Raw genomic sequence first — 22,395 nt, 5'->3', positions numbered from 1 at the left:
CACTTACGAAGATCTTAATACGCCACTTAGGGGCCCATGAGATGCTCTGACGAGCCCTGTGGGGTCCCTTTGAGACGAAATATGGCCAGCGTGGACCCTCAGCGGCCGATTGGCGCCGCAGGGACCCGAAGGGCCCCCTGGACCCGATGGGAGGGGCACGCGCCCCCTGTGCCCCCCCCCCCCCACTTGGCTACGCCACTGGAATCTATCATGCTATGTTTAAGATCTCTGCAAGATGTATCCCCCGTTTGCTGACACTGCTGAGAAAAGGCAAGCTCGAAAGGAGGCTTAGCGGGGTGTTTGGCCCCTTATCGAATATCTAGAAGATATCATTGACTTGTCACCGTAAAAGAATTGTGGGCGTCACACGTTGACACTAAGGGACACCGTGCCGAGTTGCGCAAGTGGAAGCACAGTGCACACCGAGTAACGGCCACCAAATGAGTGGTACGAGTTGAAGTTAGTCGGCAAAGTGATAGTGGTTACATTTTGGTATGCCGACGGGGCTCTGCTTGTCAACTTTCTAAAACAGGGGCGCACAATTGATGATGTGCGTCCATTCGATAGACATCGAGGAGAGGCTATAGGGAAGCTGACAAAGTGTGCAACTGATCCACGGCCACGCACCTGCGTACTTGCGCAGGGTGACGATAAGTTAAGTGATGAAATGTGGCTTCGAGTTGTTGTCGCATCCACTTTTTTCCGAACCCTGCACCCTCTGGTTGCCACCTCTTCCCCAACATAAGGAAATTAGCAGTGGCAGCTTCGCTGACTGCAGGGAGACTAAAGCAGCCGTCTTGGACGTGGAATGGGTCCAAAACCCAATTGATTATGGAGACTATGAGGGCTCTCCCGAAGGCCGAAGCGCTGCGCGAAATGTGTTTGTCTTAGCGGTGGTTATTTGAATAAATGAACTTTTTTGTCTAATAAGTCGATGACGTATCTCTCTGCTTCTTCATGGTCGGGCATGTTACTTTCTGAATGCCGGCTTGTACCGTCATCCTTTTATTTTGGCAAGCAGGTCTTTCTAACTATCGTGGTGTTTCGAGACCTCGTTAGTTGTCGAACCCTGCGATTGGCGTGGGCCTTCAAAGCCGTTCCTGGCCCCGTAGCCGTCTTTTTAATTCGGCTTGGGCCATCAAAACCGTCCCTGGCCCCTTTCAGCACAGCCGTGCTTTTAAGTCGGCGTGGGCCTCTTTCAGAATGGCGTGCATTCCTCCGACACTATTATAACTGCCTATTTAACTGCACGTTTTGTGCATGGAGCTCGTTGAGGACCTAGACTTCCAAAATGTTTTTTTTTAAGATTCTGGTTTGTCTTGTCAATGACCAGGGCGAAAAAAATAAGTGGCCGAAATCCGATGAGAAAGGCAGATTTGGGGGTACCCTACCTTTTAAGCCCCGCCACATGTGGCCGGCCGCCGCCTTTGGGCCCTACCAATCATTTTCGGAAAACGACACCCCTGTGCGCACGTGCAAAATGGGTCCCAACTGACTTTTCACGGCACCCCAGTAACTGGTCCCTGTGTACCAAATCTGAACGCAATCGGTTCAGCCGTTTTCGAGATAAGAAGGTGACCCCTGAAAATGTGCACGTGCAGCAGCACCCTAACACGCATATTTACGTCTGGACAACGAGTTGCGGGGAAAAGTGCTGATTTTGTTGCAGTTTTAGGAGCCGGTGATTAGGCTGGATTTTTGGGTTACTTTTTCGTTCCGATTCATGTATTTCATAGTGTTTGGCTTTTGAATATTTTAGTTCTTTCAGATAAATATTACTTGCCTTACAACTTTTGTAAAAACGTTTCATTTTTTATAAGCCGACGTTCAGAGTCCTAAAAATACATCAGCACTACAATCACTGTAAACAAACAAATGGAGCACCACTTGGCTCTGTTCCAAGGCCATTTTTTAGTTTATCTGGTGGTTTTCTTACTCTTGTACGTCGTTTTGTTGGATGTTTTGAATATTGACTTATATCATATTTAAGAAGCATGTTGACTGAAAACAATCCGAAGTATCCAGGAGGCTGACAGAGGTCCTGACTCCTGAGCAATATCAATATCAAGTTGATTATGAAATTTTGGTTGATAAACGCAAGGTGATCGGGCTCATATATCAGCAAGAAAAAGTAAAATTAAAAGAGCTTATTGGCCAAAAACAAGCTATAATATTGCAGACCTTGGAGCAATACCTACTGAAGAGCACGCTGAGCAGGATCATGCCAGAAAATGTTGACTGATGAGCGCATATTGATGTATTGGTATGGATATTGAATGATAACTTACAACAGCAAGATAAATTAGTGCTAACTTTCAAGTTAAAGATCTAGAATGAATGGACTTGGGCAGCTTAGATCAAGATGCTTCATGCTATGCAGATTGTAATGTGCATCAGGTACTCAGTGTCTGGCAAATGAAACATGCGATCATTCCATTGCTACTGGAGGAGAAAGCTTGGATCACTAAATCCACTTTATGTTGATTTTGATGTTAATCATCAATGTATTTCTTGAAAAAAGGATTGTAGTAGAATTGTCAATGTGACAATCCATGCAACGATGTGATCATATAATGTGTTCATAGTCATTCGTGATAGTGATTATTGGTCCAATATACAATGGCAAAGCTTTCAGTCTCAGCGTTTCTTCCTGTGGATGGCCAGCAGTGACTCAGAGCTTAGAAGTATTAGTTTTCTTCACAGGGCTGGGATAAAAAGTACTGAGGGTAATCTTCCACCAAGGAACTCTATTTTTACATGGTATGAGATGTAGGCACAAGTAGGTAGGTGCTTAGTTCCTATAGTCAGTAGTTGTGTATGTTTAGTCGGGTTAGCTTAGATTAGATTGTTAGTTTTTTAATTTGCCAAGTGTCCATAAAAATGTGACCTGAGCAATGAGCATACTCCTGACTAACCTGACAGCTGACCTAACCTCAATCATCACACATATTTGCAGCCTACCCAAGACCTGCATAGCAGTAGCACCCAGTTATAGGTAGGTACTCACCCTAACTCAATCTTACCTGCTAACCTTCAACTTGCCAAAAGTTAGCTCACATTGCCAAGCTGCATCCAGGGAAACAGTCAACTGAGGAACTGGCTCATTGGGTGGCTGCTGTGAGTCTGTGCATTTAAAGTGTTTCTTCTCTGAAGCTGCTCTGCACTGCTGTATGTCATGTTAGATGCTCAGAAAATGTGGGAAATGATTACTAGGCTACTTTAGTGCTTTGTTAATGCTCAAGACATGAACAAGTACAGATCCTGCAGGGTACAGCTATGAGTTAGGTGCTAGGTGAGTATGTTATGTGAATGTGCTGTTCCCTGTTTGACCATAGTAAGTATACAAACAAGCACAGGGTCACAGTTATATTCAATCTCCACATAAACATACAACAAAAACGGCCATATGGCCTAACTCCGAACACACCACAGATAACTTAAGCCTTTGCAGGCACAAAAATGTTTTGATTAACAGGACAGGTATACAATATATCTTCTGTCCTTGGGGGATCTTGCTGCCAAGTTGAGGTACGATGACTTAACTTCAGGATTGATCAACCTTTTCTTAGCCACTGCTTATATATGAGAAAGACCAAATGCTTGTTTGTTTTGATGTACAGGACATGTATACAATATATCCTCTGTCCTTGGGGGATCTTGCAGCCAAGTTGAGGTACGATGACTGAACTTCAGGATTGATCAACCTTTTCTTAGCCACTGCTTATATATTTAATTGATATGAGAGACCAAATGCTTGTTTGTAAACTGCGTTGAAAATTTAATGATCCACCTTCAATTCTGACATGAAGGCACAAATGAAATAGTTCCCTCTCCATTTCGAATACACAAAGCAAAATATTTAATAAATTTTAGTGGATGGACAAGAGCAATTAGCATAGCTTCCCCTCAAGTTAAAGGGACCCTCCCACCTTAACATTAGATTTGAGTTGAGATAGCCAAAATGGGGTCCCTGGCTCACAATTACCGGTTTCGGCACTCACAACATCGAGAGATGCCTTAAATCGGAAATATTGAATTTCAAAATTGCAGCATTTTGATTCAGAGGGGCTAATGCTTAGGAATACCCCTCTGAATGTGTGACGTCAGCGCAAATATCTAACGATTTTTAAATGTTTGACTAAAACGTTTTGTAGCACGCGGTGGTATATGCTATTTGCGCGCAACATCTGCCGCAAACGCCGCACTTCTAAAATAAAGTCGCTAGAAACAGCGGAGATCCCAAAAAAGTAAACAAAAGTAAAAGTCTAATATCTTGAAAACCGGTGAATATTTTTCGGTGAAATTTGGTAGATATTCGTTTTCGTTCTTTCTGAACCGAGCGACATCACTTTCATGCCAATTCATAAACTTTTTTGAAGGTGGGAGGGTCCCTTTAACTTCTGGCACTGATGAATTACACTGACACTTATTCGCTTCATATTTTGTAACAAACGCGCTAAAACTGCTATATAACAGCACTATATGCTTCTTGACAAAATGCAATAGAAGTAAAAATTTAGCCCTGATGGCATTCATTCTTGGTAAAAACGTAATTACAAAATATTTTGTAGTTACTTTTAAATTCCGGCCGAAAACAGTCCACGGTTTAAAAAAAAGAATCATTCCAATGACGGTCCATTCTTGCGGTCCTGAAATCGCCACTATTTCCGGCCTCTCCAACGCAACTCGTTGTCCAGACGTAAATATGCCCCTAACACATGAACACATGAACATGAAAATGCATGAGACATGAACACTGTCGAAATTTCGCACGTGCAAGACTCACCCTCTCGCTCGCTCCGTTAGTCGCCCCAAAAGGCGTTTTACTGGTTCCTATCTATCCTGGCACTTGGCCTAAGGCTAAGGCAAAAAGTTATCTTCATTCAGTTGTATGCATGTATGTAGGGTGATAAAAAAAAAATCGGACGTTTTTGCATTTTTTATAAATATTTCACTTTCGAATTAACTTATTCCGATGGGACTTGGCTTGTTTTGATTTGGAATTGACTTAGTTATTTTAAAATTCATATTGACTTTTAAATCGACGGGAAAAGGATGCAGTGTAGTATGTTCCACCTGCCTCTGTATTTCAAACATCGAAAGATATACTTCACACTGATATATCGAATAATAAGAAAGAGCCAAACAAACAAAGCTAAAGCACAATATCGTCTGTCGGCGCGGCGCCGTCCACTGCGCGGGCGGGCACTGCAGCCGTCCATTGCGCGGGCGGGCACTGCAGCCGCCGGGCTGCGCGGGCGGTCACTGCAGCCGCCGGGCTGCGCGGCGCACCTTACCTCGCTGCCGGGCACGAACTCCAGGCCGGTGACGGTCTCGCCGGGCTCTCCGTACACGGCGAACCCGAGCGGGGCCACAGAGAACTGGCCCTCCTCGATCAGCAGTGAGAAAAACCACACGGTGCCGTCGTCAGAGGCCGTCACCAGCATCCGGCCTGCGGGAGCAGCCGGCCGTCAGAGCCGGCCACTGCGGCAGCAGCCAGCAGCCACGGCAGTCGGCGGTCAGAGCCAGTCACTGCGGCAGAAGCCACGGCAGCCGGCGGTCAGAGCCGGCCACTGCGGCAGCAGCCGGCGGTCAGAGCCGGCCACTGCGGCAGCAGCCACGGCAGCCGGCGATCAGAGCCGGCCACTGCGGCAGCAGCCGGCCGTCAGAGCCGGCCACTGCGGCAGCAGCCACGGCAGCCGGCGGTCACAGAGCCGGCCACTGCGGGAGGAGCCACGGCAGCCGGCGCGGCGGTAGGTTTGGGTCATTGGGGTCAGCTAGCAGTCGGCACGGGCAGTCATAGGATCAGTCAGCCCCTGCCGGCTCGGGTCGGGCGGTGGTCTACCCGGCTCGGGTCGGGCGGTGGTCTACCCGGCTCGGGTCGGGCGGTGATGGTCTGCCCGGGTCGGGTCGGGCGGTGATTGTCTGCCCGGGTCGGGTCGGGCGGTGATTGTCTGCCCGGGTCGGGTCAGGCGGTGATGGTCTGCCCGGGTCGGGCGGTGATGGTCTGCCCGGCTCGGGTCGGGCGGTGGTCTACCCGGCTCGGGTCGGGCGGTGATGGTCTGCCCGGGTCAGGTCAGGCGGTGGTCTGCCCGGCTCGGGTCAGGTGGTGGTCTGCCCGGGTCGGGTCGGGCGGTGGTCTGCCCGGCTCGCGTCGGGCGGTGGTCTGCTCGGGTCGGGTCGACGGGTGATGGTCTGCCCGGGTCGGGTCGGGCGGTGGTCTACCCGGGTCGCGTCGGACGGTGATTGTCTGCCCGGCTCGGGCGGTGATGGTCTGCCCGGGTCGGGCGGTGATGGTCTGCCCGGGTCGGGTCGGGCGGTGGTCTGCCCGGGTTGGGTCGGGCGGTGATGGTCTGCCCGGGTCGGGCGGTGATGGTCTGCCCGGGTCGGGTCGGGCGGTGGTCTACCCGGCTCGCGTCGGGCGGTGGTCTGCCCGGGTCGGGCGGTGATGGTCTGCCCGGCTCGGGTCGGGCGGTGATGGTCTGCCCGCTTCGCTGGGTCACTGTGGACAGTCGACGGTGAGCTTGGGTCGCGAAGTCAGTCGGGCCAAGGAAGTTCAGCCTCGCACGTCAGGTCACTGGACGAGCATTACAGTCTGCATCGCTTCTGGTCGTACGAATGCTATGGCATACGGCACTGACCCGTGCTGCATTACCGAGCAGCTAGGGTTTTCCTTTTCGGACGGACCTCCCATCTCCCCGACCCTTTTGACAACAGGCTAGTGCCAATGCATCACCCATTGCCATGCAGGTGAGAGGGCCGCCAACTCACCGGAGGGCCCATGTGGGGGGCAGAGGGCCGCCAACTCACCGGAGGGACCGTGTGGGGGGGGGGGCAGAGGGCCGCCATTTCACCGGAGGGGCCATGTGGGGGGCAGAGGGCCGCCATTTCACCGGAGGGGCCGTGTGGGGGGGGCAGAGGGCCACCAACTCACCGGAGGGGCTCTGCTTCATGACGGTGATGGGCGCCGTGTGAGGCTTCTGGACGTACAGCAGACTGAGGCCGAAGGCGCCCTTCCTGGCGCCCGCGTGCAGCTCCACCAGGCGCAGGCAGCCGTCGGCGAACCCGGCCAGCAGCTGGCTCGTCTTGCCGCACACCTGCCGCAGAGTGGACGTCTACAGTCAGCGCATCCCGCGCTGCATGTAACTACATACAGAAACTCGCCGATCAAGTAGCGTAGCATGTGAGGCCGCGTGAGGTCCAATGAAATGTGTGTGACAGACTGACAAGTGACTATGCATTGTGTGTGACAGATAGGTTGCAGCTCACCTCGGCCGAGAGCCAGATGAGTGTGGTGCCCCCGGCTGGGAACCGGCTGCGCACCAGCAGCTCCCGCCGCCGGTAGTTGAAGACGGCGATGTGACCGTCGTCACCTGCACGGGGAAGGGCGTCACACCGGCCGACACAGTGAGGGCGCACACGCGGCGACCAAATTAGTGAGGCAGCGCTGGGACTGGTGGGGGTTGACAGCTCACGGCAAACTGATACGGAGGATTGAGGTTACAAAAGCATTAGGCGCTGACATCAGGCGTATTACAAGACCTGGCGCTAACGTGCTGAAACTGAGCGCGGCGATTCCTACATGCTTTAAGGATTTTGTCTAGACGATCGCATCACACGTGCCCCGGGTTGGGCCTGTCGCTGGCCCTCTGCCCGGCACTGACCAGTGGCCGCCATCAGCGGGCCGGTCGGACAGGCGACCAGAGCGCGCAGCGGCCCCGCCGGACACTCGTACAGCCGCTCCGGGCCTCTGGTCGTCATCGAGAAGCTGAGGTCGGCCTTCCAGATGCCACCGTTGCCGTCCTGACACACAGCAGACACGGAACCATTGTGAGCCGGCTGCACAGCATCCGCGGCTGTTTGTGTTGACAGACCTGTCTCTCCTCCCCCCGAGCTGCTGGTATGTGGCCGCGTGCGGTGCGTACCTGCATGAACCAGATGCTCTCCAGGTCCGGGTCGGGGTGGGGCCACATGGAGACCAGGTTGCTGCCGGCCGCGAACTGCAGCTCGTTCATCGGATCCAGCGCGTACCTGCCGTTCAGCTCCTCAGAGGCCTCAGCCTGGTCCACCGTGTCGAAATCCCAGGTGCGCACCCAGCCGTCACTGCCTGTGGGCAACAACGGTGCACCGGCTCTCACAGCGCCCCCCGGACCGATAAACAATGCAGCAACTCGAGTATCCTCACAATTGAGGCGCCGTTGGGTACGACTGCGAGTGAATCGGACTGGAGTCAGACACTGCCGTACCGAGTGAGATCAGCTCGCCCTCCTCCAGGTGGAACTTGTGGATGGTGCCGTTGTGGCACGGCTTGCCGTCGCGGCGAGTGATCTCCACCTTGATGAGGGCGTCGTCCCACACCAGGATGTTGCCCCACTCGCAGCCAGATATCACCTGGAACGCGCGCCGGCTCCGGTCACACACGGCTCGCATCAGCGCACGACACCGCGCCCGACATCTCACATCACCATACCGCGCGTACAGCTCCACGGGGACCTGTAACTAAGATCTGGGCCGAAATCACACAGCGCGGCGTCCCGCAGTCCCACCTTGCCGTCCGGCAGCTGCAGAAATCCGTTGATGTCGGAGATCTCGGTCTTGCCGAACCTGCCCAGCCGGCCCTGGAGCTTCAGACCCGTGAACGTCTTAGCCATCTTCCATAATTTGATGTGACCAAGTCCTGTAATTTACACTGCGGTGAACACCTGATGAAGTCAGGCATGCCGGGTTATTAGAAAATTAGCTGGCGTCACGAACTGCTATCAGTTAATGAGAACGAGCACGCCACAAAACATTTTCTTTCCATCACTAGGCCGGTAATACTATTAAAATTCATGAATGTTTCACAACAAAAATAATTACTCCACGAAATCAGAGAAAAGTGCGCGGCAACTGCAGTAATGTAACGGAGACAGGCGATCCGCATACCTGACGTTACCAGTGTCTCTGGTGTTTAGGGAGGTTGAGTCTCTGACCCACTGAGGTGAGCTGTCCCGCGGGAGAGTCTGATCTGACCGTGCCCCTGGCCTGGCCGGGTCTCTCACCCAGGTGAGCATCTGACCCGGACGAGTCTCTGACCCGGACGAGTCTTTGATCTGGGCGAGTCCTGACCCGGACGAGTCCCTGACCTGCGCGAGTGTCTGACCTGGGCGAGTGTCTGACCTGGGCGAGTGTCTGACCTGCGGACGTGAGTTGTCCCGGATGGAACGGTGAAAAGGTGACCTTGTAGACGTCCTGCGAGAAGGCCTTGCAGCGCAGCAGCGTGCTCTCCGTCTCCCAGTTCCAGACCGTCAGCATGAAGTCCGGGTCGCCGCCCTGCGAGGCCAGCAGGTCGCCGCTCGCGCTGCCGCCGGCCACAAACACCGCGTGTCAGCAGCACACAGAGGCTTCGCGATACTGCAACGCCAGGCGGTAAATAACGAGTGGCCGGATGCATCTGGCCCATCACTGAGATGGGATGGGATGGGCCCCATCAGCTGCCATGGAAGTTATCGTAGCACTTTTTTTTTCTAAGCCGCCGCCCATGATCAGACGACCAGGAGTGTCCACCCACTGACCCACGCGACAACAGCACCTTACGTTAACACCTCCCAAGACAAAAATATGAAGAAAGTCGCGACACTCCCTGCTAAGAAAAGGAAAGCAAACAAAAACAAAGCTAAATACAATACTTAGTAAGTTAGTAAAATGTCATAAGAAGAGGCAAAGAAGTCAAGACTAAATGTAGCTTGACTGGCCGCTACACCATTCCCAAAGAAGATAGTAAGAAGGAGAGAGTGATCCAGGGGTTAGTGGTAATAAGCGCATGCAAAGCTTGCATTATAGAAGAGGGACAGAGCCTAGTCACACCCGGAGGAGTCAGATCCTCACCGAAAAGGGATACCGAGCTAAGCAAGCTTGTTGCTCGGTAAACCCAGGTCGGTGGGAAGTATCGTAGGGCTGATTTACGTATTGTTACGTATCCAGGAGAACTTAAGTGTGACTTGTAAGTACACAAAACAAGACGAGACGACCGGTATACAAATAGCAAGTAATGTAAATAGCAAGAAAGCTAGGTCATTGAGCGATGGCGATGATTCAAAGACATACAGTTAGTACTGTACGTACTGTATGATGTTTATAGGGAGAAAAAGCAAAGCTTAACAAAAAGATAAGGGCAAAACAAAAATGTGGGATAAAAGTTCGAGAAGAAGTAAAAGACAAACAGGGAAAAGACATAAGGACCACTAAATACCACCACCTCTTGTGGCGATCTAGGTACCCAGTTAGAACATACCTACCCAGTTACAGAGATGTACAATGTTCCAAAATTAGGTATGCATAAGTGGTTTACAAGACTTTACGCTTTACAAGACCGCTCGCTTCTACCGTTGTCCGAAGCAGAATGAAGCTCAGGTAATCGCGTTGTAGTTCAGGTAATGGTCTTGAGTTCAACAGGAATATATGTAGTTTAAAAACTGCCGCTGGTAAAAGAATATACACTTCGTTCCTTCATGAGGACACATAATGGATGCTCTGCGCCTGGGTGCATTCATGGTTTGCAGTAACCGCACATACAGACATACATGTAACTAAACTATCCAACCATTATATAATTATTTCATCGATAGTAGCTATGCCAGGTACCCGTGTACCCGTGTATATGTGGTAGTTGACACTGTACTTAACGGAGCGAGCAGCATGTCCCCGTAGCAACAAGCAGCATAAACTCCTCGCCACCAGCCGCCACTCACTTGAAGGCGACGTAGGCGTACTCGCGCTGTGTGCCGCCGGTCAGGACGCGGTAGACGGTCCGCTCCGGCCACCGGTACACGATGATCCTCGGCCCGTCACCCTTCTCAGCCACGGCAAAGTGCTGGCCACCCGGGTGGACCTGCCGAGCGAGGCGAGCTGTCAGACCGGGCCGCGGTGACCCCAAGTCAGGTCAGTACCCACCCGCACCACTCCGGTGACTGGCGCTCGTACCGTGGCGTGGCCGATGCCTCCGGGGGCGGAGCTGCGCATGTAGCTGAGACTCCTGTCCTCCAGGTCGAGGAAGTGCACCAGATTTCCGGACACGAACATGGCCGTCCTGACGTCCAGCAGGCACAGGTTGTCCGCCTTCAGACAGTCGTAACCGAACGAGTGGCTGCTTACCAGTGCTTAGGAAAGAGTATCAGACGATAGCAGCTCTCCCCATAAATGAGCCAGTTCCCTCTCAATGAGCATCAAAAGAATCGTCTCATGCAGTTAGGAACGGTTTCCTGTTTCATGAGCATCACAATCTGCTCTGCGTTCACTTTGTAATATGAAGTTGTCAGAGCGAACCATATAGACATTAGGCATGGCCCTTTAGCATTAGCCAATTACCCTACCCTATCTATACGTCACTGCATCGGGGACCACCCAGCTATCAATGGTATCATCAGTCCAGCTACCCTACACCATACGTCACAGAGCTGAAGTCCACCCAACCAGCGCGGGTGTCATCAGTCCAGTGACTCTACCGTACCTATACGTCACAGAGCTGAAGTCCACCCGGCTAGTGCGGGTGTCATCAGTCCAGTGACCCTACCCTACCACGTAGCTGCGCGGGAGTCGGCCCGGCTACCGCGGGTGCTGTCGGGTGACAAAGGATACACGAATTGGAGCGTCTGGCTGCCCAGCGGGCATTGCTCGGAGACCTCCGGGCCGGACACAAAGTCCTGCGGCCTGTACTCGGGAGGCACCCAGGGCTCCTCCTGCGGCGCCGACAGCATAGAGGTGCGGCTGCGGCGCGACGTGCCGCTGCCGCTGCCCGTCACCTGAGAGCCCTGCGGGCACGCGCTCGGTCAGATGGGACAGTTGGGCGACACGCTGGGTCAGGTGGGACAGTTGGGCGACATGCCTCGGAACTCTGGGGTCATTAACAAAGTACATGAACTCAACCCTGGAAACTGATATTGTCATTAGCTTAACTCTCGCCGGACCTATTGGTTTTCTACAAACGCGCCGGCCGAGGGGGGTACGACCCCCCTCGCTGTTTCGCCCCTGGTGGAGCTAGCGCGTCGCGGTAAAGACGAACGTGTGCGCCGTTACAAGACGCAGAGATTGGTACCCGACTTTAACCCGGCACCGCCTTGGCTATTTCCGTACCCACGACAGCCTGGGGGGGGGGCGGATCTGACCCCTCTGTTATCTCGAGAACCAATGGTCGTATCGAGCCCCGCGAGGCGGCGTTCGAAAGATCTCTACGAGACCTTTCCACAGCACTCTCAAGATATTAAGATTGAGGTCAACTTTCGGGTCAAGGTCAGGTCGAAGGTCAAATTCTGGGGTTTTGCATGATTAGGCTTACCGACAGCGGAATCGATAGCTGCTGCTCGAAACTCACCAAAAATGACCTCAAAGACCTAGTGAAGGTACAGCCCACCGCTAAAGTAATGTAGGGTTTTACCAATCTCAACGGTTGGCTTTGACTGGCGATTGTTTAATGCGGAGTGATCGAAAAGAAGATGTCAATAGCTAAAGTTGCAGCTGCAAGGGTGGCGATACATATAAGCTACATTCAAAGTTTCATTGTAGTCTGGCTAATCGTTCCTAAGCTTCAGAAGCAGAACATACCCATGACTGAAACCCCACATTACTTCTGCTGTGGACTGTACCATGTGCGTATAGGGGTCATACTAAGTACGGGTCAAGGTCAGGTCAGGTCACGAAAGGTCACGGTTTTCACTTTCTGCTACATGGGCGTGTGACATATGTTTTATGGCTTATTTTTCACGCCGAATCCGATGGTAATGGTTATATGTGACCCCAAGTCACTGTGCTGGTGATAAGTGTGCATTGAAAGCAGAACAAAAATCGTTTACCTATGCCATACATAACTAAACGAAGGCTAAGAAAAAAGTCAATTTCTCAACTTTTTATTTTTGACATAAAATGCACTTTTCTAGACGAGCTTTGTCACAGGAATCTAGTGGTGCCATTTGTTTTTACATGCGATGTTCAGGGGCCGTATTCACGTCGACTTCGTAAGTGGATTTTCTTTCGTAAGTATAATTTGGTAATAGGTATTCACGTCGACACTTCTTAAGTTTTTATCGACGGAGTTCACGTGAATAAAAAAAAATTACTTAAGAAGTAGGTCAAACTTAAGAGAATTCTTACGAAAATGATCGACGTGAATACGGCCCCAGAAAAGCCTCTAATTCACAAAAATGCTAATGACGTCACCATGCCCTATGCATGTTGCAGCTATTTTTTTACAATTTGGGGGTCAAAAATCAAGATAGAAAGTTGAAATTTGGGACATCTAATGTTCTAGTAGAGCTCTATAACAGATATTCAGTTTTTTTGGAAATCCCCAAAATTTTGGATTTTATTAGCTGTTTTAAAAAAAACAGTTTTTTGAATTTTTAAGGGTGAAAAACGCATTTTATAGAAAATCCGAGATAGCCATTTTAAAGAACTCATTGAGCTGCGTCTATTCATGTCCCTAATTTGCAATTTGCTTTCAATCTCGATTTTTGGCGATTTTTTAAACATTTACCACTTTTTGACTGAAAACGCCATGTAGTTACATCACTAAAATCGATATATCTCAAAAAACTTCGGGAAAATTTTCATAAAAATTGCACAGGAGACGTCAAATTGATGGGGAGAAGGTATGCAAAGTTTCAAGTTGATAGCGTAAGCGGTTCATGAGTTATTCAAGAAAAACGGAGGGGGGGTCGGATCCGATCCCCCAGGCGGTCGCGGGTTAAGGTCCTAGGTCAATCGGTGACCTCTGAGGTCAGGTCAAGTGCCCCCAGGTACGGTTCAGTTTTTGGTAAATAACTTCGCAAAAAGACGGTCGCAGAGCCGCGATGTTGGCAGCATCGTGTTCGCCTTGCTCAGGCGCGTCGAATGATATACTTTTTGTTTGGGTCAGGTCAACTTGGGGTGTTGACCTCAGGCCATGGTCACGTCAGCGCCCCCAGGTCACGAAGTTGGTCGAAAGAAGTCATGTCGCATATCATTCGATTCGGCAGGTGTTTCTGAGTCCAGTGGTGGCTTTCCCGACTCGCTAGCTCAATTTGATCGGGAGTTATTGACGAAAAACTAATATGACATTGATGACGTCATAAATAACGTCACGCAAGGTCAACATTGCAAAAGTAACGCATCTAACCTTGCAAGGACTGCATCAAATCACGATTCTGTGTGCTTGAGATAGTTGGAGATCGTTCCCGGCGCGAGAATAGCAGTTTTCATTTTTCCCCGTTGACTTATAATGGTGAAGTCATGACCTCATATGACCTTTAGGAAAAATCCGAGATATACAAGTTGTGAGACTCGTAATGGATACTAGATCCTGCAAGTTTCATTTCCCTGTGAAAGCTCCTCTGGCAGTGAGAGCGTTGCGAAGTTGCGACATCTGAAGACCGTGCAGAGATTCACTTATGACGTCATAGGTCAGTGACCTGACCTGACCCGAAAATGCGGTTGGTGTCAAAAGATCCGGCTTGAATCAAAGGTTAGGTATGCCAAGTTTCAGCTCTCTATCTATCGCCAGCGTGTTCAGAGCTATCGCGAAAAAAACCCTATGGTGTGGGGGGTGGGGCGGCACCCGACCCCCCCCCCCCCCCCCTCGGCCGGCGAGGGTTAACCTGCGCCGTGGTGGAGAGGAGGCCTTTTTACGCACCCCTCAGGTATTTCGTGAATATGTCAAAAACGGCTTGGCACACCTGTTCATACGTTTTTTGCACATGCTATTAAAATTTCAGACCCAGGTCGCTAAAGGTCAGGTCACAAGGTCACGTCAAGTAATCTTATCTCAGAAAACGTTCCAATGCTCGCTATAGCTTAGCTACACCGACTGAACGATCGCTTTGGAACTTCCAGCGATTGATGAGTATGACAGTATGCATAAAATGTTTGTCTCGGAATACTGATATTTGATTTTTGTGACCTATGCACATTGAGGATTTTTTTCCGATCTAGCACGTCTTTATGAGAGTCTGGTGGTCGTCGTTGCTGTCTTTGAGAAGTTCTTTTACTACCTCGACGGTCGGCATTTCATACTGACCACAGACAACAGCGCTCTCGGATACCTGCTCCAGGCCACAACGGAACCCAAGGGCTCCTCACGACTTGTGAGGGATGCATTGAAGCTGCTCGATTTCGAGTTCGAGGGGCCGCATCGGCCGGGGACCGAAATACCGCATGTGGATGGACTGAGCCGTTCGTCTTGGAGGGCAATGAAAAAAGGGCAAAGCCAAAAAGTGACCGCGGTCATCGACCTCAACTCATGCTCTCGGTCGGTTTGTTACGGAGCGAGCGAAGCGAGCGGAGTCTTTCCTTAGACTCCGAAGTCTGTGGAAAGTTTCCTTTTCCACGCGCACTGCAGGGGGCCCCCCCTGTGGTTTTTCGCAAATCGCGAGAAAACGGCGGCGCGTAGCGCCGCCAAATTTTGCATACCTGTTCTCCTAACTTTTGCACACCTTGAGTAAAAATTTTGACCCCAGATGACCTATGGTCAGGTCACCAGGTCAGGTCAAGTGACCCTACCTCGAAACGTAAATTTCGAAGTTTGCAATCCCACCAAGCCCACAGTTGTTGAGATATGATCTTGAAACCCACAGGAAATAGTAAAGTCATCACGAGCTACAACTTGTATATCTCGGAATTTTTATATCGATGACCTAAGGTCAGGTCATTTTTGCGACCGGCCCATTATAAGTCAGTGGGAGAAATTTCAACTTACTCTGAATGCCATCCTATGACTTCAATACGCTCAGGATCATAGTATTACAGGTCCCTGTTGGTAATTTCACCGAAACATATCACTTATGACCTTTGGAAGGTGATCTCCAGGTCATCTTAGGTCACCTGAGGTCACCAGCGGTTTTTCTTCAATAACTTGAGATTGAATAGAGATAGAGACTCCGTTCGACGTTTATCGTGTTTTTCTCGTCAATGCGGATCGAATGATATGCAACATGACATATTTCGGTCAGGTCATGACCTTGACCTGAGGTCAATTTTTCAACTTGACCTTTCGAGGTCATATCATATATCATTCGATGTGCCTTGACGAGCTAAGAACGATGGCGTTCGAATCGATCCTCTGTCTTGTGTGCAAGACAAGTTATTCAAGAAAAACTACCGCGAAATTCCTGTTGTGAAAATCGTAACATTTTGTCTTCGGTGACCTCTGGTGACCTCGTTTTTGACCTGACCCAAAAATGATCTTAGTATTTCTTGTAGATCTCATCTCAACCTATCCAACGCCGTTTACTGCTTGTCGCTACGTTGCGCCGTTTTCGAGATCTCAGGGGGGGGGTTGTTTTCAACCCCCCCCCCCCTGCAGTTCGTGTTCGGCTCAGACCCGCTGCAGTGCGCGTGTTACGGAAATTTCTGAGTATGAGCGGCCGGCCGGCCGGCCGTGCGGACGCTTTTGCGAGGCTTATATCTCAGCAACCACTTGACCGATTTACACGCGGTAAATTTTGTAGGGTAGCTTCATTCCTTCTAATAAGTATTGGACTATTCCCGATACATGTGGGTGACCCCTTATGCACGTGCCACGTGCAAAACGAAGAGGTGTCAGTTTTGTAATTGTTGCAATATCTCGGTAACTACTTGGCCGATTGCGCTGAAAGTTGGCATGTAGGTAGGCACCCACTAGGCACTGCATATCCATGTGCCAGAGTTGGGGTGCTGCTGCACGTGCGCACGTGCAGGGGTCGTTCCCAGATCTCGAGAACGGCTGGACCGATGGTGCTCAAATTTGGTACACGGTTAGGGACCAGTTAGTAGGGTGCCGTGCACAAGTCAGTTGGGACCCATTTTGCACGTGCGCACGTGCAGGGTGCCACTCCCAGATCTCGAGAACGGCTGGGGCGATTGTGCTCAAATTTGGCAGATCGCTAGAAACCGGTCAGTAGGGTGCCGTGCACAAGTCAGTTGGAGGTACCCCCTCGAAATTTCGCACGTGCAAGACTCAACCCCTCGCTCGCTCCGTTAGTCGCCCCAAAAGGCGCTATACTGGTACTAGTGATGTCAATCACAGAAAATCAGGATACCTACCGATACCAAACCAAATATCAACCGAAGGACGCAAACCAAATTGGGTAGGTATACCAGGAAAATACCAACTTTTTAGCAAAGTCGCAGCCCCTTATACATCAATGTGGATTGATGATACCAATAAAATACCAAAAAACATTAGGGATGAAATACCAAATACCAAGTTGGTATCGGTTAGGTATCGGTATACCAAAAAGTCTGTATCCGATTGACTTCTCTTGTTTGTACGGTCATTGAGATGGCAATCAAATCGCTGAGTGCCGAGGAGCTGCGAGCAGAGCAGCTCAATATTTTTATTCCGTTCTTCTTGTTCCATTGTGTTTCATCATTATTATTGTTGCTAAATACGTTAAGTACTTCTCGTTTAGCAAGCGGCGCCATGATTTAAGTGCGTAGCACTTTTGCGCCAATTGCATACTTTATTTGTTATATTCATCTGTTTGTTATTGAATAAATGGTCTCTCTCTCTCTCTCTCTCTCTCTCTCTCTCTCTCTCTCTCTCTCTCTCTCTCTCTCTCTCTCTCTCTCTCTCTCTCTCTCTCTCTCTCTCTCTCAAGGATGAACAGTTGGAGCCGATTATACGATACCCTAATGCATTCTGAAAGTACTAATGTGGCACATGCATAGGCAGAAGGACGTGGGCACGCGTTTCATGATCTGAAGATCTGCCTACTACCACATAACTTCTTCGTTTTCCCCCAAATCAATATTAGTATTCTCCTTCGTTTTTAAATTAAAGTGGCCGAAATTCAACGAGAAACGCAGATTTGGGGGTAGGTGGGTATTGGCGACCACTCAAGCAAAGGTTTGTGGCCACGCCCTGGAAAAATGTCCCTAGAAGTCCTGAAACCGTGGTGACGCCGCTGTAACAATACAAATGTATATTTGGCTCCAAATATACATTTGACTTGTTATCGTTATCATTTACCCAAACTGTTTTGGATATTTTACAAATGTCGTGACTCTCTTGATTCAAAAGTTATTACAGAAAAAATACATTTTTTCGTAAAAACGGCTATTTTTAGGGTTTTGCTCTTTGTGGCCGGATCCACAATCACGCGCAGTGGTCAAATCTGCCATATGAGCGACTTTTGTGTGTTACCACTGTAAAAAAGTTAAGCACCCATGTAAAAACCAGCTCCCTGTACCTCCTTATTTTAAGCAGGCTACATGGGTGCTGAATTTTAGCACCCATTTAGCCTGCTTAACCCTCGCCCGGCGAGGGGAAGTTGATGCAACCCCCCTAAGTTTTTTTCGCAAATAACATCGCCAAATTTGGCATACCCTCTAGGGCAACCTTTTCGCACCTTTTCTGAAAATTTGAAGTCCCAGTCTTTTCAGGTCAGGTCACCAGGTCACAAAAACCGGTACAAGGTCAGGGGAAAATTGGACTAGCTTAGCGGCAACTGAATTCCAGAGTTCACTTAAATTGGTAACAAAGTACCTATTATCATTCGATGCGCACGGACGTCTTCTTGAGTTCATTGGTGCTTTTATTTTGCCCTATCTTTACTAGGTAAAAAGTTAACATGTTTTAGCAAAATTTTTGCACTCATACCCCCCCCCCCCTAAATATTGACTTTGGGTCACCAAACTTTCACAGGAGCGAGATCTCCTATGGACCCACCTACCCTGTAAATTTAGCGTTTCTAAGTGCCATAGGAGCCAATCGCGAGGGGGTCGTACCAACCCCCCCCCCCCTCGCCGTCCGTGTTATGGAAAAGGCCCTCGCCTGGCGAGGGTTAAAATAAGCATGTACAGGTTTTTGACATGGGTGCTAAACTTTTTTACAGTGTACACGCCGATAACTCAAAAAGTTACCGGCCGATTTTCTTTTTTCTTTCACTTTGCGGAAGAACATACATTTGTGAGTATGTATGGTGAATTTATAATTAATCCTACAATAAATATGGCAGTAAGAAGCCTGCTAAGAGTAAGATGTCGCCGGCTGAAGCGGGATCGACCGACGCGGGAAACGCGACAATCACAATTTTGTGTTTACACGCTCATAAGTCATCACTCAAGTTTTTACCGGCCGATTTTCAAAATTCTATAACCATAAGATTGCCTATACATTGTTTAGTCTTCTCACAAAATTTGACGCAAATGGAATATAATAAGCGGTAAGGAGCTGTAGTGCGATGTAAAGACGGAACCGTCTCGCCCCGGCAGTCTACAATTCAGGCGGCCCGTAACGGCCCGTAACGCGTTCGGCTTGGTGGCGGCGACCGGCGATTTAGTTTGTTTGAATTCATTTTAAGTTCTTGTATATGTGTGTATGTGTTTATTTGCTTGTATGTTCTTTAACAGAGCTGGTGCCTCGAATTAAGCACTTTCGAGTGCTTTTGCACCAGTTCTTACTTATCTTGATTTTGTGTATTCTTTTGTTTCTTAATAAACGTGATGATGATGATGAACGGCCGTCGCCGGCAGCAGCCGCGCCGCCGCGGCGGCAGGATGTTTGACTTTACACCGCCATTACTAGAAAAGTTGTGAACCGATTTTCTTATTTCTTGCACCAGAAGATCCGAAATTCCATTCTTGACAGGTAGCCAAAATTTCACATTAACATTATGTTTGCGGCGCGAGTCATTGGCGGAAAACAGAAGGGGTGGGCCCTGATCAGATCACCAGGTCATGTCAAGTGACCTCACTGCATAAAAAGTTTCAATGTCTGTCAAAGCTACACCGAGTGACCGATCGCTTTGAAACTTTCAGAGATTGATAAGAGCAGAAATATGTACAAAATTTTCATCTTGGAAGTTTGATATCGATGATCTAAGGTCAGGTCAATTTTGCAGCCTTCCCGTTATACACAAGTCAATGGGAGAAAACTGAAAGTCGCCTTTTTTAGACGGAAGTCATTATAAACTAAAACATATAATTACTAGTATCTTTGACAAACTGGATATGTAAATGGCACCCGTGACCCCTTCTCATGCCTCTGAGGTCATCTCAGGTCACCAATAATATCTGACTGTTTTTCGCGAATAACTTTTGATAGAGGCATGCTAGAGCGATGAAAACACCTAAGTTGTGTTTGGCTTGACGATACGGATCGACTGATATGCAGCTTGACCCTTACCGGTCAGGTCATGACCTTGACCTGAGGTCAAATTTTCAAATTGACCTTTCCAGGTTAATTGATAGTTCATTCGACGCGACTTGACGAGAGGAACACGATGCTGGTAAAAGAAAGTTCGTGTAAGGTTCGAGTCAAAAGCTATTGCAGAAAAACGGTTTCCGAAAAATCGGCTATTTTGGCAGTTTTTGCCCCCTGCAGGCAAAACCGTTGACGGTAGGTAGTAGGTACCGAGTCTTACCGTGGCGCCGGAGCGCGCAGAGGCTGACCGCTGGCCGTCGGCCGGGGCCGACCCGCGCGCCGTGGAGGACCGGCTGCCCGTCGTCGTCAGCGAGCCACCGGCACTCGCAAGCTTCTTCGCCGGGTCAGTGGTCGCTTGGCTAGGTGTTTTACTGATGCTGGACCTGCTGTTGGCACCACTGGGCGGCTTTTTGTCACCGACACTACTGCCGGGCGTTTTTACCTGATCATGGCTGCCAACCTTTGTAGCACTAGCGCGGCTCTCAGAGTTGGCAGGCAGTTCATGACTTGATGATGGCTTCTTAGGCATAGAGGCGCCACTACCAGACCCCCCTGTAATACCGTCCGAGCTCCCTGGCGCTGGTGAAGAGCCGGTGCCATTGCCCGAGCTGCCCTCCCGACCACGGCTGCCGGCCGACTCCTCCACTGTGCCGCTAGCCTCGGCCTCACTCGAACCCTCCTGTGAAACGGAGGCTACAGGCTGGTCCTCCGCCAGCTGAGGCTGCTCTTGTGGCGCAGCCACCGCTTCATCCGTTTCTTCCTCGGTGGCATCTGCCGTTGGCTCAGCTTCCGTGGCGGGGACCGGCTCAGGGTTTTCTTCCTGAGGTGGTCCATCTGGTTCTTCAGACATTTTACTTTGCAACTTTCACAGGTGAAGATCTGAGGGTAGACGACACATTGTTACAAATATAAACCGCCAGACAAGCATCAAGTTATATGCGACAGGTTATGTGCGGCATGTAAATGCAACTTGGTATTACAACTTAAAGTCAAATAGTTCAATGGACTTAACATGTTGTAGCTGATTCGAAGTTATTGCGTCACATTTACTGTACTAAAAAGGAAACCGCATGAAAAGTTTCACCCCTGTTGATAAGCCTTTGTAATTTGTTTCCACGATGTTTAAATTAAAACCTTCAATGCACAAACGAAATGTGAAGGAGTGAAGAGTTGGCATTCCCAAGTGAACTGAGAATGCATTTCATAAATATGATAGGTATATAAGCTTTATGTCGGATCAAACCATAATTACGAAATTGCCTTCACTGTAATCTGAGGTTCTTTTTATTGTCAATGAACCGGGTCTTATCGATAAGGGCAAAATAATTGGCTGAGACTAATTTTAATTTGATTAGAATTACGGACTAAGTTTAAATAATATATTTTGAACGGTTCGTATCTTCCGCCATGGTAGGTAGTATTCTGGATAGCCGTAATTTCCCCGAATCTGTGCTTACTAGAATATAATAAAATTAATTAGAATTTATCGAATTTTCACTTAAGTTAACCCAAATAACAAAAATCAATGAATGTTTCTAGTTATATAGCTTCACTCAATGTTCAACACATTGTTAAAAACCCAGGGTCCGGCGAAAGCAATTGTGAACACGATGAAAACGCTTGTCGAAGAAAACGAGCTAACAATTTTGATTCGGGCTTGATTTTTTCTTTGAGCACGTGCTTTCTACGATAGTACCACTGCATCTTAAACGTAACGAATTTTGCAACAAAAAAGCAGAATTGATTGAAATAAAAACGTTTGGGATGTTCGAGTACGGCACTTCTTTATCCGATAAACCGGCTAGACACATTCATAGACATAAGCCGGCCGGATGTTCAGAAGTCATCGGTTTAGCCCACGCCCCGTAGGGGGCCGAAAAAGCCCCCCTGTCCTTTTTCGTAGATATCTTTTAAACGACTGCAGATATCGTCACCAAACTTTCAGGACCCCTTCGGCCTCCGGGCATCAATTTTACACATTGTGACCAAACATTATTCCGGAGATTATGATAGGTTGGCCGCAAATGACGTCAGAATGACGTCATGATCTGCAATTTTTGCCCCTCAAAATAGGTTTCGCGGGAAGAGCTGTCAGGCCTACAGCTTTGAAGAAAGAGAAAAATGTTCAAAACATAAAAGGTGTACCATTAACACATTAACAGGGCTCAATACCTTTTTCTGGCTAAGGTATAGCGAAAAAAACTGTTCGGAATTTATGACGTCAAGTTTTAAAACTCAATGTTTAGCGATTCTAGAAAATGTAG

At 49.2% G+C, this 22,395-nt stretch overlaps 1 protein-coding gene across 1 annotated transcript in view; it reads right to left on the bottom strand.

Annotated features, from left to right (window-relative positions):
• LOC122378485 (cilia- and flagella-associated protein 44-like) overlaps positions 1-21,754 on the bottom strand; it is a 229,857-nt gene extending 208,103 nt beyond the window's left edge. Inside the window, exons 1-13 of the mRNA XM_043359594.1 lie at positions 21,711-21,754; positions 20,352-21,010; positions 11,617-11,789; positions 10,963-11,125; positions 10,731-10,870; positions 9,177-9,340; positions 8,547-8,677; positions 8,247-8,391; positions 7,926-8,107; positions 7,665-7,803; positions 7,270-7,373; positions 6,935-7,097; positions 5,298-5,452 (exon numbers count right to left, since the gene is read on the bottom strand). Coding sequence (XP_043215529.1) covers positions 5,298-5,452; positions 6,935-7,097; positions 7,270-7,373; positions 7,665-7,803; positions 7,926-8,107; positions 8,247-8,391; positions 8,547-8,677; positions 9,177-9,340; positions 10,731-10,870; positions 10,963-11,125; positions 11,617-11,789; positions 20,352-20,981 — 2,289 coding nt within the window. The 5' untranslated portion in view covers positions 20,982-21,010; positions 21,711-21,754. The remainder of the gene's footprint in view (positions 1-5,297; positions 5,453-6,934; positions 7,098-7,269; positions 7,374-7,664; positions 7,804-7,925; positions 8,108-8,246; positions 8,392-8,546; positions 8,678-9,176; positions 9,341-10,730; positions 10,871-10,962; positions 11,126-11,616; positions 11,790-20,351; positions 21,011-21,710) is intronic.
• Positions 21,755-22,395: the final 641 nt, after the last annotated feature.

This window comes from Amphibalanus amphitrite, unplaced genomic scaffold (assembly GCF_019059575.1).
Source record: "Amphibalanus amphitrite isolate SeventyFive unplaced genomic scaffold, NRLGWU_Aamphi_draft 000060F_arrow, whole genome shotgun sequence".
Classification (NCBI taxonomy): Eukaryota; Metazoa; Arthropoda; class Thecostraca; order Balanomorpha; family Balanidae; genus Amphibalanus; species Amphibalanus amphitrite.
The sequence above is the reverse complement of the archived record's forward strand: the minus strand, read 5'-3'. Positions and strand labels throughout refer to the sequence as shown.